This window comes from Aspergillus costaricaensis, assembly GCF_003184835.1.
Source record: "Aspergillus costaricaensis CBS 115574 unplaced genomic scaffold BO79scaffold_62, whole genome shotgun sequence".
Classification (NCBI taxonomy): Eukaryota; Fungi; Ascomycota; class Eurotiomycetes; order Eurotiales; family Aspergillaceae; genus Aspergillus; species Aspergillus costaricensis.
This window is the reverse complement of record NW_020291862.1, coordinates 65,933-90,986: the sequence shown is the minus strand read 5'-3', so window position 1 is coordinate 90,986 and position 25,054 is coordinate 65,933. Positions and strand designations below refer to the sequence as shown.

General features: G+C 51.5%; 10 protein-coding genes across 10 annotated transcripts; 6 read left to right on the top strand and 4 right to left on the bottom strand.

The window, feature by feature from the left end:
- Nucleotides 1-600: 600 nt before the first annotated feature.
- BO79DRAFT_222810 (type I 3-dehydroquinate dehydratase) lies at nt 601-2,841 on the top strand (the record flags this gene model as incomplete). Its single annotated transcript, XM_025683572.1, has 2 exons — nt 601-2,664; nt 2,809-2,841. 2 exons carry the CDS (start codon nt 601-603, stop codon nt 2,839-2,841), a joined length of 2,097 nt encoding a protein of 698 aa, XP_025534002.1.
- Nucleotides 2,842-3,348: 507 nt separating this feature from the next.
- On the top strand, nt 3,349-6,076 carry BO79DRAFT_212105 (transcription factor domain-containing protein). The gene is made up of 6 exons (XM_025683142.1): nt 3,349-3,580; nt 3,649-3,715; nt 3,766-4,147; nt 4,195-4,358; nt 4,403-5,411; nt 5,457-6,076. The coding sequence occupies exons 1-6, from the start codon at nt 3,482-3,484 to the stop codon at nt 5,944-5,946; spliced, it is 2,211 nt and encodes a 736-aa protein (XP_025534001.1). The 5' UTR covers nt 3,349-3,481; the 3' UTR covers nt 5,947-6,076.
- A 171-nt stretch (nt 6,077-6,247) lies between these two features.
- BO79DRAFT_241402 (uncharacterized protein) lies at nt 6,248-8,136 on the top strand (the record flags this gene model as incomplete). The annotated part of the gene is made up of 3 exons (XM_025685117.1): nt 6,248-6,416; nt 6,485-6,928; nt 6,965-8,136. The coding sequence occupies 3 exons, from the start codon at nt 6,248-6,250 to the stop codon at nt 8,134-8,136; spliced, it is 1,785 nt and encodes a 594-aa protein (XP_025534000.1).
- Nucleotides 8,137-8,309: 173 nt separating this feature from the next.
- BO79DRAFT_291437 (putative pH signal transduction protein PalA) lies at nt 8,310-11,159 on the bottom strand. The gene is made up of 7 exons (XM_025688995.1): nt 11,148-11,159; nt 10,859-11,096; nt 10,760-10,814; nt 9,812-10,706; nt 9,194-9,768; nt 8,748-9,150; nt 8,310-8,702 (listed from the first exon to the last, which is right to left on the bottom strand). The coding sequence occupies exons 1-7, from the start codon at nt 11,153-11,155 to the stop codon at nt 8,348-8,350; spliced, it is 2,529 nt and encodes an 842-aa protein (XP_025533999.1). The 5' UTR covers nt 11,156-11,159; the 3' UTR covers nt 8,310-8,347.
- A 456-nt stretch (nt 11,160-11,615) lies between these two features.
- BO79DRAFT_73293 (putative mitochondrial carrier protein) lies at nt 11,616-13,234 on the bottom strand. The gene is made up of 6 exons (XM_025689669.1): nt 12,799-13,234; nt 12,703-12,737; nt 12,579-12,652; nt 12,301-12,519; nt 11,925-12,253; nt 11,616-11,877 (listed from the first exon to the last, which is right to left on the bottom strand). The coding sequence occupies exons 1-6, from the start codon at nt 12,979-12,981 to the stop codon at nt 11,671-11,673; spliced, it is 1,047 nt and encodes a 348-aa protein (XP_025533998.1). The 5' UTR covers nt 12,982-13,234; the 3' UTR covers nt 11,616-11,670.
- A 161-nt stretch (nt 13,235-13,395) lies between these two features.
- BO79DRAFT_233580 (uncharacterized protein) lies at nt 13,396-14,041 on the bottom strand (the record flags this gene model as incomplete). Its single annotated transcript, XM_025684291.1, has 3 exons — nt 13,396-13,428; nt 13,567-13,703; nt 13,966-14,041. 3 exons carry the CDS (start codon nt 14,039-14,041, stop codon nt 13,396-13,398), a joined length of 246 nt encoding a protein of 81 aa, XP_025533997.1.
- Nucleotides 14,042-15,729: 1,688 nt separating this feature from the next.
- Nucleotides 15,730-17,323, top strand: BO79DRAFT_291435 (putative sterol carrier protein). Its single transcript, XM_025688994.1, has 2 exons — nt 15,730-16,356; nt 16,408-17,323. Exons 1-2 carry the CDS (start codon nt 15,863-15,865, stop codon nt 17,288-17,290), a joined length of 1,377 nt encoding a protein of 458 aa, XP_025533996.1. The 5' UTR covers nt 15,730-15,862; the 3' UTR covers nt 17,291-17,323.
- Nucleotides 17,324-17,929: 606 nt separating this feature from the next.
- BO79DRAFT_222804 (uncharacterized protein) lies at nt 17,930-19,764 on the bottom strand (the record flags this gene model as incomplete). The annotated part of the gene is made up of 5 exons (XM_025683571.1): nt 17,930-17,960; nt 18,212-18,222; nt 18,381-18,476; nt 18,511-18,928; nt 18,974-19,764. The coding sequence occupies 5 exons, from the start codon at nt 19,762-19,764 to the stop codon at nt 17,930-17,932; spliced, it is 1,347 nt and encodes a 448-aa protein (XP_025533995.1).
- Nucleotides 19,765-19,843: 79 nt separating this feature from the next.
- Nucleotides 19,844-21,797, top strand: BO79DRAFT_241398 (uncharacterized protein). The gene is made up of 2 exons (XM_025685116.1): nt 19,844-20,377; nt 20,480-21,797. Exons 1-2 carry the CDS (start codon nt 19,970-19,972, stop codon nt 21,779-21,781), a joined length of 1,710 nt encoding a protein of 569 aa, XP_025533994.1. The 5' UTR covers nt 19,844-19,969; the 3' UTR covers nt 21,782-21,797.
- A 1,126-nt stretch (nt 21,798-22,923) lies between these two features.
- BO79DRAFT_279028 (uncharacterized protein) lies at nt 22,924-23,601 on the top strand (the record flags this gene model as incomplete). Its single annotated transcript, XM_025687940.1, has 2 exons — nt 22,924-23,067; nt 23,130-23,601. The coding sequence occupies 2 exons, from the start codon at nt 22,924-22,926 to the stop codon at nt 23,466-23,468; spliced, it is 483 nt and encodes a 160-aa protein (XP_025533993.1). The 3' UTR covers nt 23,469-23,601.
- Nucleotides 23,602-25,054: the final 1,453 nt, after the last annotated feature.

The following is a 25,054-nucleotide window of genomic DNA, read 5'->3' as shown; positions in this document are numbered from 1 at the left end:
CTCTCTACCCGCTCTCTCCCTCATCTCGATCTGCTCCCTTTATCGGCTGAATCCCTTCTCATCTCTTCCCGAGCAGATGTCGTTCCTTCTCTCCAGATCTTCTCTACATTGTCTCCTGCTTCCCCCCTCTTCCACACTGTCTTGAAACTCTGTTGATCGGCGTGAAGCCCCTAAACCATTCTGCTGCATTTTGACTCCGACTTTCCGGCTATTAAACGCTAAGCCCCGACGCTGTCTGTCTTTCCGCCGGCGCTCCGTTCTTAGTAGTACTTGACTCTCCCTCCTTGTCTTTCTTGGGCTTGGGGTTGTCTGTCGGTGTACTCGGCTCTGGTGCAGATATCACTTTCCCGAGTTTGGTTGGGGTCCATCAATGCCACATACAGTACATACATACTACATCTATAACCGGTCTTGACTTACTACTGCTGCTACTGCTGCTAGTACTACTCTTACTGTTATATACTACTACGTCCGCTGTTGATTTGTTCCGTGATCTCTTCTCCGCGATCGACGGGAGAGTCAACGTGACGTATCTTTTTTTCGACATCCAACGGTCGCATCCAAGTATGAGAAGGAGCAGTATACTGCATATGCAATGAGATGATGCAGACAGCCCTTCATCAGCCCATGGGGATGACACTCTTGGCTGATGCCGCTACTTCATCCCTCACGGCTCTCAAAGGCTCTACCACATCTTCTGCTTTTTCTTCGCTAACCGTGCCCCCGGAGCCTGCACGGACGGTCGTTACAGTCTACAGTCCGGGGCAGGAGGCCATCGTTCAAGTGGTTGCGGATATCCTCGGCAAGCCATGGACTACCGAAACCTCACTGTCTACGTTTGGCCCAGGCAGCAACGCCGTCGTCGTAGGGTTTCTCGCCACGGAAGATTCGATTGCAAGCTTGCAAGTGGATGACCCGGCGTCCTGTATTCTGGTCAATACGCATTGTGTCGACGATGGATCGTTTCCGGATGACGCACTCACCGAGCGCTGCCATTATGAGTTCCTCTACTCTCTGCGCAGTCCCTTCTTTCGCCGCGACCTGACTCGCTTCTTGTCGCTGATTCTGGGCCAGACTCGGCCGCATGAGGACCTGAAAACCAAAAACCGGACCAACTTCATCTCCACGACATTCCCGGATGTGCATGCGGCCCTGCCTAACCTCGACATTCTCTCTGTGGGGTCGGATGCCGTCGAAATCCGCGTGGATCTGCTGGTTGATCCTGAACCACCCCAGGGGGCAGAGGTGTCGGTGCCGAGCCTTCGCTACGTAGGGCAGCAGCTGATGTTGCTTCGGCAGCATACGGAGTTGCCCATTATTTTTACCACTCGATGCACCAAGGAGAACGGCAAATTCCCAATGGATGACCCGATGCTCTTCTACAAGTATCTGCGGCGGGCGATTCAGTGGGGAGTGGAGTACATTGATGTGGAGCTGTGGCTGCCCGAAGACATCCGGAGACGGTTGTCGGAGGTCAAAGGAAACAGCATCATCATGTCTGCGTTCCACGATTTCTCCGGCACGTGGAAGTGGACGTCTCCAGAGGCACCCCGGATCTTTGCGGAGAGCGCCAAGTACGCGGACATTGTCAAGATGATTGCCATGGTGACTACGATCGAGGCCAACTACGAACTGGAGTACTTCCGGTCGACGATCAAGGGGACCTACGGGCCCTACCCACTTCTCTCGGCAGTCAACATGGGCCAACTAGGGCAGCTTTCGCGTGCACTCAATACGGTGTTTTCGCCCATCACGCATCCGCTGCTGCCGATGATTGCCGCGCCCGGCCAGCTGACCGCCGCCGAGATCAACGAGGCCCTCCACATCATGGGACAGCTTCCGAAACGGGATCTGTACGCGATTGGGTCCTTCCGATCCACGCCGCAGTCGATGTTTATGGAGAAATGCTTCAATGAGCTCAGTTTACCGCACACACTGACTTCGATTGACCGGGGTCCCACGGGCTCGATCGAGCGGGTGATCACGCAGCCGAGCTTTGGGGGAGCGTCCGTTCACCCGCCGATCGCCAGTGGGACGAGCAGCATCCCGGCCATCAGCGAAGCAGCGCAGGCGATCGGACTGGTGGACACGATTGTGGCCATGCGGGGCTCTAGCCGGCTACAGCAGCCAGCACCGCCGCAGCAGCAGTTGATGGGAGAGAACGCGACATGGAAGGGAATCCGGGCGACGTTGACGCGGGACTATGTGCCGTCGGCGTACCGGGGACGAGCAGCCATCATCTTAGCGGGGAGCGAGAGCGAAGCGTCGGCGACGATCTTTGCGTTGCGCAGTCTGGGAGTGGGCGCGATCCACACGGTCGGGTTCCGGGCGCGCGGCCCGCTGGCGGAGGGACTGGAGCCGTTTACGTCGATCCAATCGGTGAAGATGGTGGAGCAGCCGTTCGTGATGGTGTCGGCGCTGCCACCAGAGAAGTCGCTGCTGGTGCAGCCGTTGCTGCGGCACTACCGGACGAGTGGACGCACATCGCCGCCGTCGACTCGGGGGAAAGTGTACCTGGACTTGACCAGGGGAGAGCGCACGGGAGATCCGGTGGGGGTAGCCGTGCGAGCCGGCTGGACGGCGTATGGGATTGAAGATGTCGATGCATGGACGACGGTGGAGACGCTGCGACTGCTAGTGGGACAGAATGTACCGTTTGATTTTGTACGTATGGCATCGGGACGGGTGTTTTGAATATTCTTATATAGAATTGGAGTAAATCGGTCTGATACTAAATGAATGAACTGTATCCACTTTGAGTAGGGGTATTGTTGCTGCTACTGCTTTGTAATGGTGTGATGAATGCAGTGTGATCATGCTACAACAGACGATGGATATTAAAAACAATCACGGCAAGTGAAATAAATTAAATACTAAGAGTGCCGGGCCGGGGCATATGCCGGCTGCAGAATAGCTTCTCTTACTAGACTGGAAAGGTCTGCAGGGTGATAGATTGCGATCGACAGTTTCTGACAAGATGTTCACCAGTTCACCATATATTCTGGTACTATCCTGGATAGTGATGATGGCCTTGAAAGAAGTGCTGGATTTGCGGACGAGAATCCGTGCTGGAAGCGGGAAAATCCCGAGGAATATTTAACCGACAGAGAGTGTTGGTGCTTCATGCATGAATTTAACATTACACCAACCACTTAACATGATCAGTTAGTAGTAGTAAGTAACTGATGCAAGAAAAGAGAAACTCCCCGCATTCGCAGTGTCTAACCAGATCCATCTTAGTCCACCGGCTTCTCCACGTTTGCTTTTGGTTTTAAATCCGGGGTCACTTCGCTTTTCTTCTTTCTCCCTCACTTTCTCTCTCTTCCTCTTCCTCTTCTTCGGCTTCGGCTTCTTCTTCCTTGACTATTTCATCCTTTCCTCTCTTCAAGTTCCCCACAACCACTACGACTCAACTACAACAACTCCAACTCCCACGCCATCCTCTTCACCCTCTCCATCCATCCTATGCACAGGCAATGCCATGTCCCGCCCCCAGGTCAGCATCGACCGTCTCACTCCCCGTCGCGTCCATGCCGAACCCCGTGAATCAATGAACTGCAAGTCCTGCAGAAAGCGAAAGGTACTCACATCATTATCATTATCTTTCGTGAGATCACCATCATCTTCTTGATCTGACAAAATTGCCAGATCAAATGTAATCGTCTACGTCCCAGCTGTGAGGCCTGCAAGGTCTTCCAATGTCCATGCATCTATGGTCTGATCCTCTGCCTGCCACGTTAATCCGAACTCTACTCATTCTGGTAGACGCCGTTCCTAAAAAGCGGGGACCCAAAACCGATGTCCTGGAGGCCTTGTTAAAACGGGTTGACGGGCTGGAAAAGCGCCTCCAGGAAGACTCGCCGATTTCCCCGACCTCGGCTACCTCTCCCATCAAATCTTTGGACCAGCAACTGCTGCCGTCCGCCTCGACGCCATTCCACTTTCCCCCGGCGCCTCATGGCTTTCCCCCGCCCCCGCAATCGCAGCCGCAGCAACACCGGCTGCCCGATGCCATGCTGGACAACTACTTTGCTCGGCTGCATGGGAAGCCGTATTGGATTCTGGATGAAACGGCCACACGTCAACGGCATCAGCATGGACAATTACCAATGCATCTGTCTATGGCGATTTATGCCCTAACCCTAAGGTAGTAATTATTGTTCCTCGGTCGTGAGATTCTGGCTGATGTTGTAGATATACTACGCCGAATCCTCCGCAAGGCAGCCTGGAGTATGCTCGTCAGGCAAGACGGCTGGTCGATATTGACAATCCGTCCATCGAAGGGACCCAGTCTTTGCTACTGCTCTGTCATACCTTTTTCGCCTACGGGTGTGGCAAAACAGCCTATATGGTATTAGGTATGTGCGACGCCTACTGACGCAGACTGGTACTGACTGCCCAGCCAATGCGGTGTCCATGACACTGGCGCTGGATTTGTATCGCGAAGCACCCGCAGCGCTGCCTGCCGCAGAACGCGAAATGCGACGGCGATTGTTCTGGACCGTCTACGTGATGGATCGCTTTCTCACCTGTGGCTCCAAGCGACCGTGTCTTATTGCCGACCATTCCATCGTCCTGCGTCTTCCGGGCAGCGGGTCTGAATCGGGCGAATGGTTTAACCCGGTTGGCCCTAATATTCATTACTCTCCGGACCGTCGCAAAGGCCCTGGTGGCCCGGCTCTTTTGGTCGACATTACGCGCATTCTGGGCGTCACGCACCGCTACCTCGCCGCGGGGGGCGTCAAAGGCGATTCGCACTTTCCCTGGCACGCCCTCTCCAATCTATCCAAGATCCGCCAGGAACTCGACCTCTGGGCGGCCGGCACACAAGATTTGTTCGCATCGATCGAAACGCTGTTCGGTCATCCGGAGAGCACGCTGCTGCTTTTGAGCAAGCTCATTTACCACCTCGTGCACTGTCTACTCTATCGGCCCTTCCTCCCCATCGACCTGGTCGAGCTGCGCGGCACCGGACAGCACCAGTCGTGGCAGATCGAGGCGACGACGCTCTGTTTCTCGCATGCCAACGCCATCGCCGAGCTAGTGGAGCTGGCCCGACACGCGCCACGCATCGAGTGGCCCGCCCTGGTGGCATACTGCGTGTGCACGGCTGGCACCGTACACGTACACGGAGTCCACTACCACGGGCGCGAGGGAGAAGTGTTTGCGTCGAGCGCAGACTTTCTCGCGCGCGAGATGCACCAGCTGTCGTGGCTACGGCAGTACTGGGCGGGGGTGCAGCACCAGCGGGAGATGCTGCAAAGTATTTCAGGATGCCATGCCGAGCTGGTGCGGACAATGGCAGCGCGACCGGTGCGATTTGCCCCGGTGTTCCATCTCGAGGACTTCCTGGACCGGTATCCAGGGCTAGCCGTGGATGGGGCGCATTTGCGATTAGTGGATGGAGACGAGTAAGCCACCACTCTCCATTTGACTTATAATACTGACTTGTTTAGATTACCACTTGACCGGCCCGATTTCAACAGACTTATGTACCCGCCTGCATCGACTCTACCTTCCCAAGGCCGAGGATCCATCAGCTTCCAACCATCGCCGACATGGCCACAACCCGAGCTCGCCCTGCCAGAGAGCAGTCTAGGCTTCTCACCAGGAGTGAGCAACTCCCCTGCACCGTTCCTCTCCGACCCATTCACTGCACCGACACCGCCCGCACAGCCCCAATACGCGACGTTTCCGTTTGAAGCCACTCCGGGCGGACCGGCACTGACGCCGGATGCCCCGTCACAGGGCAGCTCCAGCGCCACCGCAACAGGGGCAGCAGGAGCTGCAACAGGCACAGGCGAAGGCGAAAAAGACCCGTTTCTGAGTCTGCTGGAGCAGCTAGCAGAGAACGAGCATTCGCAAGGCGGACCCAGCGAGCTGGACTTTTTCCTCGGAGAGGGGCTAGACATGGTGATGCCTGAGGTGGAGGTGGAGAATCCGTAAGCCAAATACGAGCCAGGACATGAACCTTAGGGATAAGTAAATACGGAGCGATGATACCCTGTACATTATAATCAACACCAGCCAGCCAGCATAGTACATACAAGTAGCTAGCATACTAGTATATATTTAGGCCATAACGATCACATGACATGACATCATGACACACCCCCATCTAACTTTTGCTACACAAGTTCACATGATACAACATCTCCAACTACTAAAAACAGACACATAATAATTCACCATGTCCTCCCAACTACCATAGAGTACATGGTAGCGAGAGAGAGGAAGAGGGAACGGGATGGACCATAAAATCGACACCCTCGCCACCCTCCACAACTGGACCCAAGGCACTCCATCCCTGTATCCTTTCACGGGCATTATTCAACTGTACCTGGCGGAGGAGATCTCGGTAGTGACGGCTGTAGGAGAGATCAGTGCGTTTATGGAGAAGAGGGGGGAGGGAATAGGTACACCCCTAACCCGCCATCATCATACCTTATATAAATTACACACGATGATACTAATCATGATATAGATGAATGCGTCCACGACCTATGGGCCAGTATTCTACACGCGGGGCGATGTCTACCCTGCACAAACATCATGGTGTCATCAGCTACTGCTGAAATAAGTATCACTTCCAACGGTCATGGTGGTAAGCCGGGAGAAAAGATGATAAAGAAAGAGACTATCGACACAGACATCTCCCATCACCAAACACCCACCCCATCACAGAAGAAACTGATTGCCTTGATGCACGCGATCAAGAATATGCCCGATGTGCATGTGCATGTTCGTGCGAGGACGCGGTCGAGGTATTCTTATTCTGCTGCTTCGCAGGTGGGTGGTGGAAGGGAGAGGGAGAGGTATAGTTCTTATGGTGGTGGTGGTGGTGGTGGTGTTAATGGGGATATTACTGAGAAGAATGGGAATGGGAATGGGAATGAAGAGCATGGGGGAGGGGAAGATGAAGGAGAAAGTACAGAAGAAGAAGAACTGTACCACCCATCCCTAGGTGTATATCTCGATGGGACGGTGGGCGGGTCGCATTATATTCGCCATTTACATGATTCTGTGGCTGCACCTGTTCCTCCACCACCTCATCCTATACCATCAGAACCAGGAAAGAACACCAATACCAACACACCCCAACCTCAAAATCAACCTCAACCTCAACCCGAAGAAAATCCCAGACCCAAACCCCCCAAACTCCCCTCCTCGGCATCCGAATCAACAATCCGACCCACAAAAACCAAGAGTTTAGTATGGGCCTACCTACCACATTTCCGAGACGTGGTAGGATCAATATTTCATGATTTTGGAGATGTGCTCGGGATGCATCTGCACCCTTTTCCACATACACATACACATCAAGAACACCAAAAATGGCACCCAAGAGATCAAAAGGTCCTCCACCAAGCATGGCTCAACTTCATCACATTCCTCGCATTCCTCGCTAGAGAAGGGGTACTACATTCCCCCAGTGACTCGGATAATTATGAGTATGGGTTTGATGAATATGATTGGGGATTCGATCATCATGATAATGGTAATAATAATGAGGATGGGGATGAAAGCGACGGAGTCGGGTCCTGGATCGATGATCTTGCGATTTCGTGTCTTCGGATACTTGAGAACCTTCCACATCAACCTCAGAATCATCACCATGATAAGAAAAATAAGAATGATCATCTGCAAAACAACACCCAAATCCTCACAGCAACGACCCTCGCCCTTCTCTACGGTGAACATCTCTGGCGGAGAAGGGGTATTCGCACTCCTTCCCATCCCTATCCTCCTTCCCCTCCTTCTCCTTCTTCTCACCAAGAAAAGCCTAAAGAAGAAAAGGAAGAGAAAGAGAAAGAGAAGGATAATTACATAGTAGCAGGTCTCACCCTCGATGAATTCGAATCAGGGTCTGTATCTGCTTCTACGTCTACCTCTGCGGCGAATTCTCCGCCTTTGGCTGTATCACCACCACCAAATGGTGGAGATGAGAGTGGGGATAGGGATAGGGGAAGGTTTATTACCAGGAAGACGTGGGAAGGGTGGATTCGGAGGTTTAATGAACTTGCTGGGGATGTTGGCCCCGGGATCGGGATCGGAATGGGGTTGTGGGATGGGACGAGGGAGGGGGCGTGGTTGGCGGGGGAGGTGTTGAGGAGGGTTATTTCTATTCCAGAGTAGTGCTATTAGTACTAGTACTACTGGTAGTGGTGGTGATGGTGATGGGTAGTTGGTTGAGGGTATGTATATAGTCAAGTTAAGGAGTGTATATAATCATGCAGTGATGTCACTGCAGTAATATAGATCAGATCTATTAACATCGATGTAATGTAGATATGAACATGTATGTATGTATTCAACGCTGTACTGTATGCTCTAGCTTTAAAGAAGGTTATGAAAACTTCACTCCCTTGCTCGGATCCCACTGTCCCCCAAACCGTATCCCCATCTCCGGTGACCAGATCCCCGGAGTCATCGGTGGCCGCGCATTCGCCCGCGTAGGCTGTGGTGCCGTCATGGGCTCGGGTCTGGGTGCTGCTTGAGGAGCAGTGTACGATGGTTGCTGAACCTGCGCTGGAGGAGCATTATAGGATGGCTGCTGAACCTGTGCCGGAGCATTATAGGATGGCTGCTGAATCTGCGCCGGAGCGTTATAAGATGGCTGCGGCTGCGGCTGCGGTTGCGGCTGCAGTTGTGGCTGGCGCGAGATATTCAGCGACGCCATGGCGGCAGCACTCGAAATATCCCTATCACAGTTAGCTAGATTCCAAGGTCAACTGGTATAAGCTTACCCCTCCAGCTGGCTGGCTTCCATTCGCCGCTTGTGCACAAACGCCTTGCTGTCGTCGCGGAAGCGTCCCACAATCTTCGCCAGATCGTTGTAGAACTTCCGTCCCACTTCGATGTTCGACAGGATCTCCTTGTACTTCAAATACCCGTTCTCCAGCTCCTGCAACGCCCGCTCGCGCTCCTTGGTCGATGCGTCGCCAGTATGTGCCCGTGTAAACGCCCGGTTGGCTTCCTGCACCCGTGCTGCGATCTCGTCTTGGTCTTGCTGTTCCCGTGTGACCATGTCTAGGTCTGTGTCATACAGATGCAGCTGCTCCTCGAAGAGATCCTCAAACTGGCTGGCCTGGATCGCCTGCATAGGAAACTCGCGCTCCAGCCGTGCCGTCTCTTTGATAAGTGCTTGGCCTACTTCTGTTAGCTCGTCCTCCTACGTTGGTAGGTCACTTACTAATATCGTCCGCCCGCGCCTTGTCCTTCAATGCCTGCGCTTGCCGTTTCCGCCGGCTCTCCAGACGGCTCACCTCGCTCATACATCCCCGCAGTCGGCTCACCTCGCGCTCGACCTCCGGCGGCAGAGCAGCCCACCGGCTGCTAGGGACGTACATCTCCAGATCACGGTTCGTGCCAGTCAACACCCGGAACACTGCCGCAGAGTCTTTCAGCTTCTGCTCAACCAGGTTATCACTGCTCTGGGCCGACGTAAAGTATCCCTCGATTTCGCGCGACGTCGTGTACAACTTTGGCGCAGCCTCCTCTGACGAAGCTCGAGACCAGCGATCGGTGCCGAATTTCCGGCGTGACGCATCATCTTCCGCTTTTTCAGCCGCCAGAAGCTCTACGCCCTCGTTGTACACAGCCCTGTCGTTGGCCTTGACCGTTGCCGTGTCCTCAAGCGACTTGCGCAGCCGGTTCAGCCCGTCCTGCTGGCGCATCTCTTCTGCATGCGATACCAGTGTCGGGGGAAGACCAAGCGGCTTCTCCAAAGCCTGCAGCGAGCCTGGAAGATTCAAAGAAGACAACAGACTAACTGGTTAGCCTTGCATAGCAATAGAAAGGGAAAACTTACTCCCTGAGCTTATCCGTCATGTTCTCCAACTCCCCAATGATGTTCTCATTGATCAGTCGATCCCGACGATCTGAGTAAATGCTAGCAGCAATGTGCACAGCATACGGCACCAGTTTAGAGAACAGCGGTTGCCCCAGAGGCCCGTTCTCGCCCAACATAGAGATAGCATCAGTCACCTGGGACGGCGCCTTCGCAGCAACCATAGATGCCCGGTCAATCAGCTTGAGTTCCGACTTGGGCGGCACTGGATTGAGGTAGATAATATCATTATCCTTCTCAGCACGCTTCAAATCCTCGGTCACCCTGGTCTTCAATCCCTGGAGATCACCCAGCACAGTCCGGTTAATCCAGCGCGATTCCTTCAACGCCTCATTGACACACGCCTCGCTGTCCCTCAGACGAGCAACCTCCTCACCGTACTTGCGCTTCTCCAAGCAATCCAAAGACTGCCGGTACTGCGCAGCAGCAGCAAAATGATGATGCTTAGCCGTCATATGGTGAATCCACTCAGGACTGATAGCATTCGACTTGACCGCATGATCTCCCGCCTCTGCATAAAAGTCCGAGACCTTAGCCGCCAGCCGAGCAATCGACGCATCCTTCAGCCCGTCCTTGACAGCCTTCTGCCAGAAACATTCCTGAGCCTGCGCCAAAAGCAGCTGCTCCAAGCTCTGCAGTGTCATATCATCCATATCCTCGGGAGGCGACGTCCGCAGATCGGGAAGGATATCCGACCGCAAGTGAGTCAGAACCCCAGCCGCCTGGCAGAAGTAATTGCACGCCTGCTTGAGACCATCCGATGTCGTGCGGTTCACGGAGAACGCTAGCTGCGAATACAGCGCAGCCAGGTTGAAGATAACGTTCGCGAGCTCGAAGCGGATATTATTCTGCGAAACTGAAACCAGTCAGCCACCATCACCACCCCAATCCCTGATAGATATCACCTACTCGGTCTAGAAGTATTGAATCCAAACGCAGGATACCACGGGAATTCCACCCCAACCTGCTCATGTTAACTTTATCCCTCTGCATCATCGATCTACTCACATCCACCGGAAACTTCCCACCCAGCCATTTCAGCTGCGCCGCATAGGTGACCAGTCGACTGACCCCGCTGACATGAGGCTCCTGGACATTGATCGCTTCGTTTCGCAGTCGCTCGATGATCAATAGATCCTCGGCGAACATGTCCGGGCGTTGGTCATATTTGGAGGAGATGTATTGCGTGATGGCATTCGACAGCGTGACGGAGTGCGACCGCCGAAACGGGACCTGGAGGATATTACTGGAGAGCGTTAGCAGTATTCATCATGATTTCTTGAGCAGCAGCACGTACGACGCCATCGTGTCAGTCGAGAGAGCATAGACATGCAGCCAGATCTCCGGAAGTTTTGTTGACGGAAAAGCCCAACCCCACCCGGGCAACGCATGACGTTGTGGGTGCCTGAGGCAGAAGTACGTTACATCCCACTTAAGGCAGTGTCACAATACACCATGTACTTACACCTGCTGCAGCAATGTACATCATCAATTTGTATTTTCGGCTAGTATGTACTATTTACTTCCAGTTGAGCAATATCCTTCCTATCCACCAATGCCCAACCATGTCCTGTTCAATGAGCCAGCTCATCTGCTATGCTGTGATGTATTCAATCAACCAGCCACCAATACTTCTGTAGACGTTTCAACCTTCCGGATAGTCAACACTTCTTGGATGTATTCAATCAGCCAGCTCATAAATACTTCCTAGATGTATTCAACCTTCCAGATAGTCAATACCTCAGTAGATGTATCCAGCATTCAGCTCGGTTTTGCTGTTGAGGAACTTAATCATTCAGCTCATCAATCCTGCTCCTGATTTAATCATCGAGATTATCAATTCTTCTGTTCATGTATTCGTAGATGCTCAGGAGAATCATGTTGTTGATGGCGGTACGAATCAAGATGATCGACAAACCCTTGTAGATACTAGACTTCGCCATAGCCGAGGCCGCCTCTCCGACTTCCTTGGACTTGCCAAGCAGCACACTCTGAGCGCGAGTCTTGCGGGTGTCAAGCGGGTAGGTCTATTTCGTTAGCTTTTTCACCCCCAGTCTGTAGAAGGTACACTTACACAAAACCAGGGCATGGTGCTGCAGATTGCACCAGCAATCGCGGGCGCTCCTGTTCCCTTGCCCATTTCTCTTTCCGCAATCTGCTTGACAGTCTCATACACGCCAAAGTACAGGCCGGTACCGACGGTGTCGCGCAGGGCATGAAGATGGAATCCGGTGTACAGTCCGCGGAAACCATATCTCTTGTAGATCTGTCGGAACGCTTCGGTAGTGCTAAGACGTGGCATGTTACGCAGTGAAGGGTCATTGGGCGCATTGTTAGAGGCCTGGGAACGATGGGACATCAAGACCGAGGTCTGGACTACGTTCTTCGCAAGCTCAAAGGGACCTGTTCTCGTTAGTAGACTTCTGAGTAGGGTATCAACCGCGTCTTACAAGCAACCGGCGAACTGACGAGTCCTGCAAAGAGACCAGCAGCGGTAAAGGTGACCACAGTAGAAACAGTGGGGCTGCTGCCTTCCTGGTCATAGATTTCTAAAGGCGACTCCCCGGTCATTCTCTGGATAAAGTCGGAGACCCTATTCTTGGCAAAGGCGTAGGTGGTAAAGTTCATCACTCTGACCGCCGTAACGCTTGCAAGAGGTGGCAGAGCGCCTGAATTTCAATATTTGCATTAACATCCGCTGTAAGAATGCTGGGTGAGGTCAACCTACCAGCCACGTAACCACGCGGGCCTTCAGTACGCCACAAATAGCGGATACACTGAGCTACATTTTGAAAGTTGTGTCTGTCAAGGTCAGTACATCTGAAGCAGTAGCAAGCAAATACCCTACTTACGTCTGCATACGGGTTTTGACGTTTTCCAGGGGAGTCTGCAAGCAGCTAGTCAGTTCCTCTTGCTCGACCTCTTGACGCGTAGCGCGTAGCACTCACCACTGCGAGCGTAGCGAAGACAGTGGATGACGCCGAGGCTACCTGAGTCTTGTAGCTCTTAAGCAGCTTGTTGCGTGTCGCTTCATCCATCGTCAAAGTGGTTTGCGTCGACCGGGTTAAGGGAGAAGGTTGAGGGGGGGAAGGTGAGAAGGGTGCATGTTCAGAGTGTTTGTCAAGAGTCATTCCTGGAGGTATCCCATCTGTGGCAGATGAAGTGCTCCGTGTTGATCGCTTAGTCGTCGTCGCCGGCGGAGACCGTGAGGGTCAGTGAAGGAGATCGTGAGATGCAGGCTGGGGAACCCTATGGAACGCAAAGCGGTCTCTCAACGTGCGAGCAGACCGTTCAGCGTCCCACAATTGTCCATGAAGCAGACCTCAGCAAGCCTGGTGATAGCACAGCTGTCCACAACAAGGGAACGTGAACGTTGGCGTATATATGAAATGATTGTGCAAGTTCGTGCAACCAAGGCAGTGACAGCACTCAGCTTCACAAGCAATAGTCAAGCTCAGACGCACTCAACCTGGCCGTGATGGTATGAACAAAAGCTTTGTTCCAGTGCAAGAATGTGCAGACAATCCCTCTTCCACACCCAGGAACTATATCGAGACAAACGACGTCGTCTGAGCTATCTGGACAGGACGCACAGGTCATTAGCCATTTGGTTCTTTCCATCCGCACCAACCCCGCCATCATAGTGGGACCACATTATTCTTTATCCCAGTTACCTCCGTCCAAGCAACATCATGGACCTGGGCTGGATAACTTACCTCCAGAAGACGAACTCGACTGTCGGGAGTGGAAGAAGGGTCAATGAGGCGGGGACAATGGGCCGTGCGGGCGAGAAATCCAGAGTCGAAATGCAAGAAAAGAGGGAGGAGGGAGCGGCGGAGATCATCACGATGGACTACCGAGTTGGTTTTAGGTCCTTATTGGGGAGAAAGTTAAGTTGACTAGTTAAGTTAGTGACCTTTCCAGCTTGTCTGCGGTTTTTCTGACTAAGGCAGGGAATCTTCCCCAAGAATCAGGCAAACAACAACGAGGCATGTGGCCGGTGCTTCTGGATGCGGTTTAGTGGCAGCCGGGCTGTGACGTCGTCGTGAAAGCATCCAGTGCGACAAACCGAGTATTTTGATACGTTCAGTACGACTTGGACCACCAGCGAGAACTTGACGGATGTCTCTGCCTGAGGGCAAGCGCGCCTATTACTCGCAACCGATCAAACTGTTCTCCTCTACGAGACATGGTACAATGTACATTCCAAACCCATTTGCACAACCTCAGCTCTGACAAGTGACAAGTGCTTCCGGGATGTGTGACTTTTTCCGTATTGGTTCTTTTGTTGCCGAGAATCCACCCTCGAACCTCGAACTGGGGAGCTAAACCCAAAGAGGGAGGCGTGGCAAGGGAGCTTGCGTTCGGACTAAGCCAGTCCGGCGGTTGGAGGTACCCGCTCTGCCTGCCTGACGAGCCACTCACTAGGCGGATGCTCACGGATTGACACTCTCCCTCATGGCCACGCTTGCTGCATAATCCGCAGTCATTGGCTCCTCCCCGGCGGATGGGCAGATGGACGAAGGAGGGCGGGATGCGTCTGGAACTGGATATGGCTGTGGAAGCCAGGTACATCTCTCTGCTTGCCTCCAATCATGGCATTCCGCAGCTCTCCTCTACAGCATTGAGTGTCGGTCCACCTAGACCGGTGCATGCATGTCTTGGTTGACACTAATAGAAGTACTTGGTAACATCAATGCTACGAGTGGTCAGAATCTTCTGACGGTCCTGACTGGTATACTACTAGTACTGCGCAGTTACAAATAGCAAGGGATTTCACATGCAAAGCGGGCGGGATAAGTCATTTTCCAATGATGGACGTATCCCTTCCTACTTCCTGTGCGTGGCATCTCCTGTTGCTCTTGACCCAATTCTGTAAATACTTTAAGGCAGGAAATCAAGCTCCAACAACATGTGGCCAGAAGAACAGTGGCATACCGCGGTACGAGCGAATTAACGTTCCCAGTCATTTCTGGACAAGTTAAGGGCGACGGTGGACAACCATGGTCTCTCGTGCCAGTGCCACCCATCCTGAGAATGGTGTCGTAATACGGCCAAGTTCGATTGTTCTCGAGCGATTTATTGTGCCAGCACTATTGGCTTAGCGGAAATAAATCTCGTCCTGCTGATGTGTTCCAGCGTTGAGTGGACTAACCATGGGTACATTGTTGGTCAGAACTCATTGTTGATCCACGGGAAGCCTGGATGGATATGCATGGATCAGGATTCGGTCGATCTCAGCATCCCTCAATACCCCACATATGGCAGTAGCTACCGTACTGTCCATACACTGTAGTACACAGTATCCCTTTCGTGGTGCATCAGCAGATAGTTCATGGGCACCGAGTTGTCAGGGATGATGTGTGGATGCCCAGTGCATGTCGGGTTGTCAGTATATACTTTGATGTTGTGCAATGGTGGAGTCCACCCATAGAGGACTGTTCATCAAACAGCGCTACTTTCTCCCCTGTCAATGAGAGGAATGCTTACAGAATAATGCTCACTGGCACTCGGAACTGCATAATTCATTCAGCTCATCCTAGACTTTGACATCCTCGGGACAGACTTGTTGGGGACTTTGACTCGGCCCGGCTTCACATGGGATGAACATGAAGTGATGATGTGCATCTGCCGATGTCCACATCTTTTACCCAAAGCTTGGATAGTACTAAGATAAACATCAGGGCTACCTGAAGAGATTATCGACCAGAACTATCGACTCGATTGCATTAAGAGTACAATGCAGTGGTTGTGCATGAATAATTGGGTTCAGCTTATCCTCGGGACCTCGGTCGGCACGGTTCCCCGCAGGGGCCTCTCCGCATCCAACGGCCCTTCAGTTTATCTCCGCTGCTATCCCCATGTGCTTCAGGGGTTTATTTTAACGTTGCACCCGTATTCTACTTCTATACTCACAGACCAACTATCTATTGACTAATTTCCTGCAAGCTTGCAGCATCTCTCACGACCAACTAACGAAGAATCACGAACTATTACGAGACTCCATCCAACATGGGAAAGAAGCCATCTGGTCCCGCCTACGTCCTTGGCGTGGGAATGACCAAGTTCATCAAACCACGCGGCAAGGTCGATTACCATGAGCTTGGTTTTGAAGCTGGTGTCAAGGCCATGCTGGATGCTCATATCAACTACGACGACGTCGAGCAAGGTGTCGCCTGCTACGTCTACGGTGACAGCACTTGCGGTCAGCGCGTGTTCTATCAGTTCGGTCTGACCCAGATCCCCATTTACAATGTCAACAACAACTGCTCCACTGGATCCACCGGCCTGGCCATGGCTCGCACCATGGTCTCTCATGGAGCTGCCGACTGTGTCCTGGTCGTCGGTTTTGAGAAGATGAGCCCTGGAAGTCTGCAGTCAGTCTATAATGACCGCGCCAATCCTACTGGATTATTCGGTACCATGATGGCGGAAACTAGGGGAATCACCAATGCTCCTGGTGCTGCACAAATGTTTGGCAATGCTGGACGTGAATACATGGAAAAGTAAGTTGCTTGCGCCGTTTGTTCACATGTACGAGTACTAACAAGGACTAGATACGGCGCCAAGACAGAGGACTTTGCCGAGATTGCTCGCATCAACCACGAGCACTCGAAGCGCAACCCATACTCTCAGTTCCAGGATGAATACACGCTCGAGCAGATTCTCAAGGCGCCCAAGATCCACGAACCTCTCACTAAGCTGCAGTGTTGCCCGACCTCGGATGGAGCTGCCGCCGCTGTCATTGTTTCCCAAGCATTCCTCGATGCACGCCCACATCTTAAGGATCAGGCCATCCTCATCGCGGGCCAGCAGCTCGCTTCGGACAACAGCTCGCTCTACAACCGCAGCTCCATTGACTTGATGGGCTTCGGTATGTCCCGCGGGGCATGTCGCGCCGCGACCGCAGAAGCGGGCGTCAACGTGAAGGACATCAAGGTCTGCGAGCTGCACGACTGCTTCTCCGCCAACGAGATGATTACCATCGACGCCCTAGAGCTTTCTGATCCTGGAAAGGCCCACGAGATGGTCCGTAAGGGAGACATCACCTACGGAGGCAAGATGGTCATCAACCCGTCAGGCGGTCTCATATCCAAGGGCCACCCGCTGGGCGCCACCGGTCTGGCGCAATGTGCCGAGCTGGTCTGGCATTTGCGCGGCTGGGCCAACAACCGCCTGGTCAATGGAACTGATGCCGCACTCCAGCACAACCTGGGCTTGGGCGGTGCCGTTGTCGTAACGGTGTACAAGCGCGCAGATGGCAAGGTTGCTACACCGGTGCCATCCGACGTTGTTGCTAAGATCTCCGGGCTTGGCTATAACCCGGCCGTGGAGGCCAAGGGCTTTACGGCGGAACAGGCCAAGTCCGTGCAGAGCAAGAACCACAGCGACACGTGGGCATTGGGCGATACGCAGGAGAGGGTTCTCGCACGTTTCTAAGAGGTATAGCTAGCTCTGAGATGATAGTAATGCAGATTGTATATCCCATTCACGTACACAACATATAATGCAGTGCCCAGTACCACAGCTTGTTGTAGCATCCCAAGTATACCCCGATTGTACAACCTCCCAAAAACACCATCCAAGTCCAATACAACTAGGACATCCCAGCTAAGCAAAAAAAAACCCACAAAGTCACACACATACACACGCCTCCCCCTCCATCCAATATTCCATCCCAACCCGCCGCAATAATACTCATTGATAAACCCGATGGCTGGGGGTGGGGCCTACAGCACCAGCTTACTAAGCACCTCACTCCACCGCCCGAGATAAAATAAATTTTCGCGAAATCTCCTTTTTCTCCCTTTTTCTTCTTTTTTTTTTCCTCTTCAAGGTCTCCAACATACCCTTGTTGATGGATAAACTCTCCATTCCACTAGCAAATTTTAGCTTCGAGACCGAGAGTGATATTTTATGCTCGTTCTAATCCCATTGCCTGACAATTGTTCACGGGGTCGTTTGGGTTCGCTTTGAGCATACACCATTATCATTCATCCTTTTAGGGATGGTTACTATCGTTGATTGAATGTGATTGGCGAAGGAAGAAAATGAGCTTCCCTAGCTAGTGATGTTCTTTCATTGTTGCTCAAACTGTTGAATTGTGGAACTAACTATAGGTTTTATATCATTATAACATGGGAGATGACGAGTGAGGAATGGAAGGAAGGATGGAAGGAAGGAAGGAGTCGGCACATTCGAAGCCTTGTCCGTCGTATCCCCATGATTCGTCGAGGTCAAAATCGTGCCAAGAGTGATCGGATTATTTGGACAAAAAATACGTCCTTAAATCTCTCCCTCGTGTTGCGACCGCCTGTTTCTTGTATGGGGTGGTACGTGTCAAAGTAGGGAGGTACATACTATCCTGTCGCCTTGGATTGGTTATGCGTAGTGACAATTAAGATCAATTGAAAAGATATCAAGACCAAAGATTACGCTTTAGAATTTCTTTCTGTTAAAAGTAACTCGGTTCACATTCTGCTATAACTTAAGAACATAAGAAAATATGATTGCATATATGCGAGCATACGTGGGAAACATCGTCATCATCATCATCATCCTCCAACTGACCGACAGCTTGTGCAGCGAGAATGTTTACATGAAAGGCACTCGCTGGCTTCGGCTTCTGCATTCCGTGATTCTCCACATCGACAACATACCCACCAAAGAAGTTTCCAAGATTGGGATTCCGAAGTGCTGGGTTCTGCTGTCTCGAACCCCATCCGATCAGCATCTTCCCACGGTTGCCTCTGGAACCGTCCTGGTACATTCCCATAGGCGCGACCATCAGAACTGTCTTCTGCATTGTCCGCCCGCCAATGCCAACGCAATGCAAGTAGTGCCAGTTTCTCTAGATGTTTGGCAACGTGACTCTCCCAGCTTGTGTCGGAAGTTGTGCTCAGTGTGCACAAGGGACACCCTAGGACCCCAATAGTACCCGACTGTGTGAGATGAAGTTGACAGTGTGCGAACCATTCTTGCCGTGATTCATACAGACGAAAAGGTGATGAGCAGTCTGGGAAGACACAGACATATGGCATGATGTCGTTGAGGACATGCTGGGCCCAAGAATGTTCACTGCAATCGACCCAGACCATGAAGAAGCAATAGGGACATTCATACCTTTCCTCCACTATCTGACAAGGAAAGAAAACCATTGCTTCATCACCTTCTTGTTCAAGAAGCGCTGCACGCGAGCCATTGGAGTTCCTCAATTCCACTAGCTCCCCAAGCTGTAACATGTCCCGTTTGACAAACTTTGGTGTGTCAGGCTCGCCTTCCTCGACTTTGTCCTGTCCTATAGCAAAGTTTGAATGGCATTTTCTCCTATACTGCAGCATTTCCCGGCGCAGTGATATCGCTGTTGCAAGGTTATCGACGATCCAAGGATTTGCCAAAGGGTAACTATCCAAAACAAGGCATCTATCAAATTCAGTTGGCAGCGCGCCAGACTTCTTGATCCCTAGAACAAAACGGTTTCTGGCAGGTTGACGAATTGCGGGTGCAATACGGAAGAGACAGTCCACTGTATTATGCACAGTGTGATAGATTGATTGGAGTTCTGTCTGGGACTCTGTCTGGAGCTTTTCGTTCATATCAGAATCTGGAAGCTTCCCATCAGCTGAACCAGGATTTGCTATCTCCAGCAAACTTTCACAGTTCCTTTGAAGCTGTTCTAGAAGGCTGGAGATCTGATCCTTGAGGTGAGATGAGTCGCGCAGTCTGTAGTCCAACGACAATGAACCGCGTTCATCGGCACCAACATCGGCAGCCCAAACTCGCAACCGCCCTACTTCATCTTCCCAGAGAGACACGGGGACCTGATCATTGGACAGCCCAAGCTGTACGCCTGAGATCCAGTGCCCCAAGTGTCTGATGATAGCGAATATAGTAGGTGATATTGCCTGAGCCATTTCTGATGCTATGGCGACAAACTGCCTGTCCTGAGTTGAGGGAGGCCACAGTGAAGACTGTTGCAAGCGCCAGCCTGACGTGAGCAGCTCATGTATTACAGAGAGCGGGGTATGAGGGTCATTTGTTGCACTGGTTCAGTCTCAGCCTCGCCTGCTATACAGACTGTCTCTTCCTCATTGCTGTTCAAAAGTCCGGCACTCCAAAATGGCTACTGGCATCGAAACAGCCGGTGTCGTTCTGGCCCTTCTGCCAGTGCTGGTACACCAGATCGGCAGCTATGTCGAAGGGCTCCAGATGTTAAATCGCCTAAAATGGGGGGTTTACCGGAGCTGGATGGAACGCAATTACACCGCCTTAGGAAATGAAAGGGCAATCTTGCTCAATACACTGCTAATCGCTGTGGACGGAATCACTTACTATGGATTTGGCGATCAGACCAGCGATTCCCCTGCCGAATACTGGAATAGCCCGGAGGTACGGTACCAGCTGAGGCGGAAGCTTGGAGATACTATTTATGGCCAATTCACGAACACATTGGAAGTGCTACTAGGCCTGCTAGATACGCTAACCGAGAAGTTGGGCTTGAGTGTTGACAGAACTGGAAGAAGTGTTGTGAGTGGAACAAGCATCTTCATAAGGTTTCCAAGCCGCTGACCAAGTTCACGTGCCTGCCAGGTAACCAACATTACCTGCCCCAGAAAAATTAAAAAACAGCTCAAGAAAATCCGACATCTCTCCCTACACACCGTTTACGATGACCTGATCAAACAGATCGCGTATTACAGCGGCCATCTACGGACCTTCGTGGCGCAATGCAATCAGATTCGGGAAATAAATGCAAGAAGGACCGTATTCCAAGAAACGCTACGGCAACACCAAATAGACCGTCAATTAGCAAGCAGCCTGCATAATGCGATCATTAAAGGGAATTATTGGCCATGTCTTTGCAAGCCTCAGCACAGACTTTACTTTATGTTTGACTTCTCGAACTCCCCATGGACATGTGACCCGCCAACCCCACCGGACCCCGAATCTCCAATGATGAAATTAAAGATGGAGGTCCTGACTTTGGAGGACCCTAATCGCTGGCACGAAGTCGAGGCGAAACCAGATGATCATAGGTCCCCGCAGGAACTGTGTCGTGATAGCCATACTACGTCAAGCCAGCAAGGGCTATCAACTGATGAAAACATACCCAACATCAGCTTCCCCCAAGGAGTTTCAGGTACCGAACAAGGAATCGTCATTGGAGCCCAAGACCTGCCGGCCGCAGTTCAGATCACCAATATGTGCGTTTCACTGTCAGCCGTCGGTATCAACGAGAGCAATGAGATGCTTCTTGGGTACGTGACAGACACAAAGCACAGACATAATATATACCGTCTGCGAAGCAATACAGAGAGCGTACGGAACGTATATTCAAAATCTCTTGAAGAGCTATTTGCAATACTGTCCTCCTCGCCTTCTGATATTGCTGCCCAAGATACCTTTACGGTTCAAGATCGTTTGAAAATCGCGGTAGATCTTGCATGTGCAGTTCTTCAGTTTCAGGGGAGCTGGCTCAAAAGAGAGTGGAGAGCTCGAGACATCATGGTCTTCAAAGATCCACGCGTCCCAAAACCTGAACCCGTACCCAAACCCGTACCCAAACCCGTACCCGTACCCTATGTTGAATGGGACCTGAATAATGAGCCCAGTCAGGTACAGACGGGCACACCTTTTATCCATTTGGGGTTCGTACTGGTGGAGCTGTCTCAGTGTCAGACCCTGGAGGCGTTAAAGACAGGGGAAGATCATGATGAAGTGCAGGTTGTGGCTAATCGCAACACGGCGCTCCGCCTTCTACCATTTGTGGAGGCGACAAGCGGGCAAAGCTATCGCCAAGCGACAGAACAATGCTTGAATTGGCCGAATTGTACACTTGACAACGATAATATCTCCAAGGCAGTTCGGTCAATTATTGCGCCTCTAGTGGGATACTGGAGGATGCTCAAAGGGACAGAGCATCCACACTGAGGGAGGTACAGAAGTGAACAAATACTTGAATTCCTTTGGTAAGTATATCCCACTCGACATTGCCACTGCACCATACCAATCGCTAATAGTATAAGCTTTTCTGTGTTTTCTGAAATAGTGAAATAATGCTCTACCAAATTGCACCATCTGTTGTTAACAATTGAATGACCACCTTCTGCATCAGCCCGCTAACAAATCCGGAAGATATGATCAGTAAGGAAGTATGCAAAATAACTTTGAGTTAATGTTCGTAGTTTGGCCCTTGGTTTAAAAACTGTTTCGAACCTCCTGGCAACAACAAGTACGCGACTGTTGCACAACCACACCTTGATCATTCCACGATGAATTTCTTGCCACAAGGAGAACGCCCTTCATCGAATGCGATCCATCCCAAACTGATTTAACTCCCATCATCGAGCAAATAACCATCCTGTCATCGTGAAACAGACGCGTTAGTCTCGCTGCTGCTGTCAAGCATGCATCCTGGATGTACACGCGGCTCTCCTGCAGAACGGTTAGGAGGAGTAAACCATGCCGCGCAATAAACCAAGGATATCAGACAATTGTGTAAGACTCTGTCCCCCGGAATGTGCCCTTCTTAGTGCCGGTTTGCCGATCCACGTACCCATCAAGCTTTATCCCTCCACCCACCTACATGAGGATGCGCCGCCCTGAGCACCCCTTGCGTCCATCAAGGTACACAACGGGATGAACCAGCCAAACATACACCACCATCGACCAAGCCCTTGGATTCCACAAATATGAGCCACGCGGATCATCTATGTTTTGAGTCCATCGCGAGTGGGCGCGGTCCCTTCGTTCTCCTCCCAACCAGGGGAATGTCAGACGTACCTGGGAGCCAAGGACAAATATAAAAATGCCCACGAGGTCAGCTCCGTAGTACACCAGGCGAGCATTCGGATTCATTTTTTGCAGTGGTCTGGTCGTTTTGTCTCATACTTATCCTTCCTCTTCTACTACTTCTATTCTACTTCTATTTGCAATCTTGATCAATTACACTTGGCTATAGATCGATCTACATTCATCTATCACGCCTATCCACACTCTTTTATTTATCTCACTTCAATTCTCGATCTCTTCTCCTTTCCACATACCCACACATCATCATCATCATCATCACAATGGCCCGTCTCAGCCTTTCCATCTTCGTCCTCTGCCTCTTCTTGGCCCTCATGGTCTCGGCCATGCCCGTCAAGCGCGAGAACTCCAGCGGTAACGAGCTGGACGGCACTCTTGCCGAACAGGTCGCAGAACAATCCCTCGAGGTAATTCATATCTCCTCTCTTACTCAACACCTCATCCAGATTCTGACATAACAATCCTATAGTCCGCTAGCGAGATGCTCGACCAAATAACCGGCAAGGACGACGACGACAAGAAGAAGCCCGCCCCCAGCGGCACCACCGACAACAAGCCCTCTCCTACTGGCACCACGCACTCAACCGAGTCCCAGACTGCCCCTAAGACCGAGGAGAAGGTTGCAAACACTGAGCCCTCTGCCACTACCCCTACCTCTACCGAGGAGACCCCCTCAACCTCTAGCTCTGCCCCCTCGACCGCATCCTCCCACGTCGTGAATGACAACCCGCTCTCGAAGATCCCTCTTGTGGGTGACTTGTTGAGCGGTGGTGGGTCTGGATCTCTTACTGGAGGACTCCTGGGTTAAGCCATCCATCCTTCCCATTATGGAATGAGGAGTAGTGTGTTGTCGTTGTCGCTTTCATGTATGTTTGTTTTCTATATGCATGCATGCGTGATGGCAGTTTGATATTTGGACGGAAAGAAAAGGAAGAAAAACGATCTTTGGGATGGACTTGACTGCGTTGAGTTCGTCTTTGTTTACTTTTATTATTTGAAAACAATAGTAATGGTTTAGTGTAGCTAGCTAGATGCATTGAATGGAATCCAACCCATCAAACTAAACTAAATCAATTAAGATGCGTTACGCTAGCTCGGAGTGAATGAATCAGGCACATGGTTTTGTGGAGGGACTCAGGACCATTGCTCAGGATGGTGTAGGCTTCATACATATCTATCTGCCTTACTTGGATCCTGAAGCAGCACAATAAGTGGGAAATCAAAATACAGCAGAGAGGGCAATTAGGAAGGCGTTGCGCAGGGTATAACGGAAAGAAGAATGGACGTCACGAGGTGATCCATCCGAGCAACAGACTGTTAAAGACGTAGTAGTCTGCTAGTTATCCAGCAGAATGAGATGCAGGGTATTCATCGGAGAGATAGTAGAAATAGATCACAGAAGAAGGGAGCTCTTGATCAGAAAAATGGAAACAAGGAAGTTAGCGCATTCGTATTTGTCGATGGATAGCACAATGAATAGTGACGAGCAACAATACCCGGGATAGCACTTCGTTCATCTCCGCACCATTTCAATCAGCCCCAACCACAGACGGTGCCAGAGAGATCCAGTAGAAGTCATCAGTCCCAAGTGACACTAGCTAATATCGCTAGAGTATACACAACCACAGGACTTAGTAGTGTCTCTTGTATGAGTAGGCGAACTGGTCAACTTGGCGCGTTGATACGCTGCAGACATCTCGCATATCCTTAGTAGCCGCCACTCCCAACAACCATTCATCGGGATCTCTTTCATTTCACTTGATGTTGCTCCTTTTCCAGACGGCTTCTTTGTAACGAATCGAGTACATTGATTTCGACATCCCATCATACTCATGCATATGAGGAGGTTCATCTGGTAGAAAGACGCGTACGAGATAAGAGAGAACACTCATATGTGATCTGCCAAGGGAATTTGTCGGGCGGTGGCTTCAGACTCGGTTCGAGACTGTATTGTGTGCAGAGTGGAGTATTGTGCAAGCTATATATCTGTTTGTGAGACCAACCGACTGGAAGCTGCAGTGGTGCAAGCGATGTGATCGTGAAGGGGACGACAGATGTCAAAGCAAAGAGGGTGTCCTCGGGAAGATCCAATAACACCAGCAGTGAGGGTTTCTCAATCTGCAAGCTGAGGACTCAAGAGACGGACACATGCACTGGATAACACTCAGTCCCTCCAGATGTGTGGTAGGGCGAGAACATATAACCAAGCCGGACAATGGCGCGTGAGGAACTCGACTTAGCCGACATAGAGTCATCGGAGGAAGGCCTTTGAAAATCCTCGTGCTCACTCTTAACCACATCGCGCCGAGACCGCAGACCAGATACCAATTGTACGTGCCGCAGTGGTTGTATCCACCTTGTGAGTTCCTCCATGCGCGCGTTTAAACGCAATGG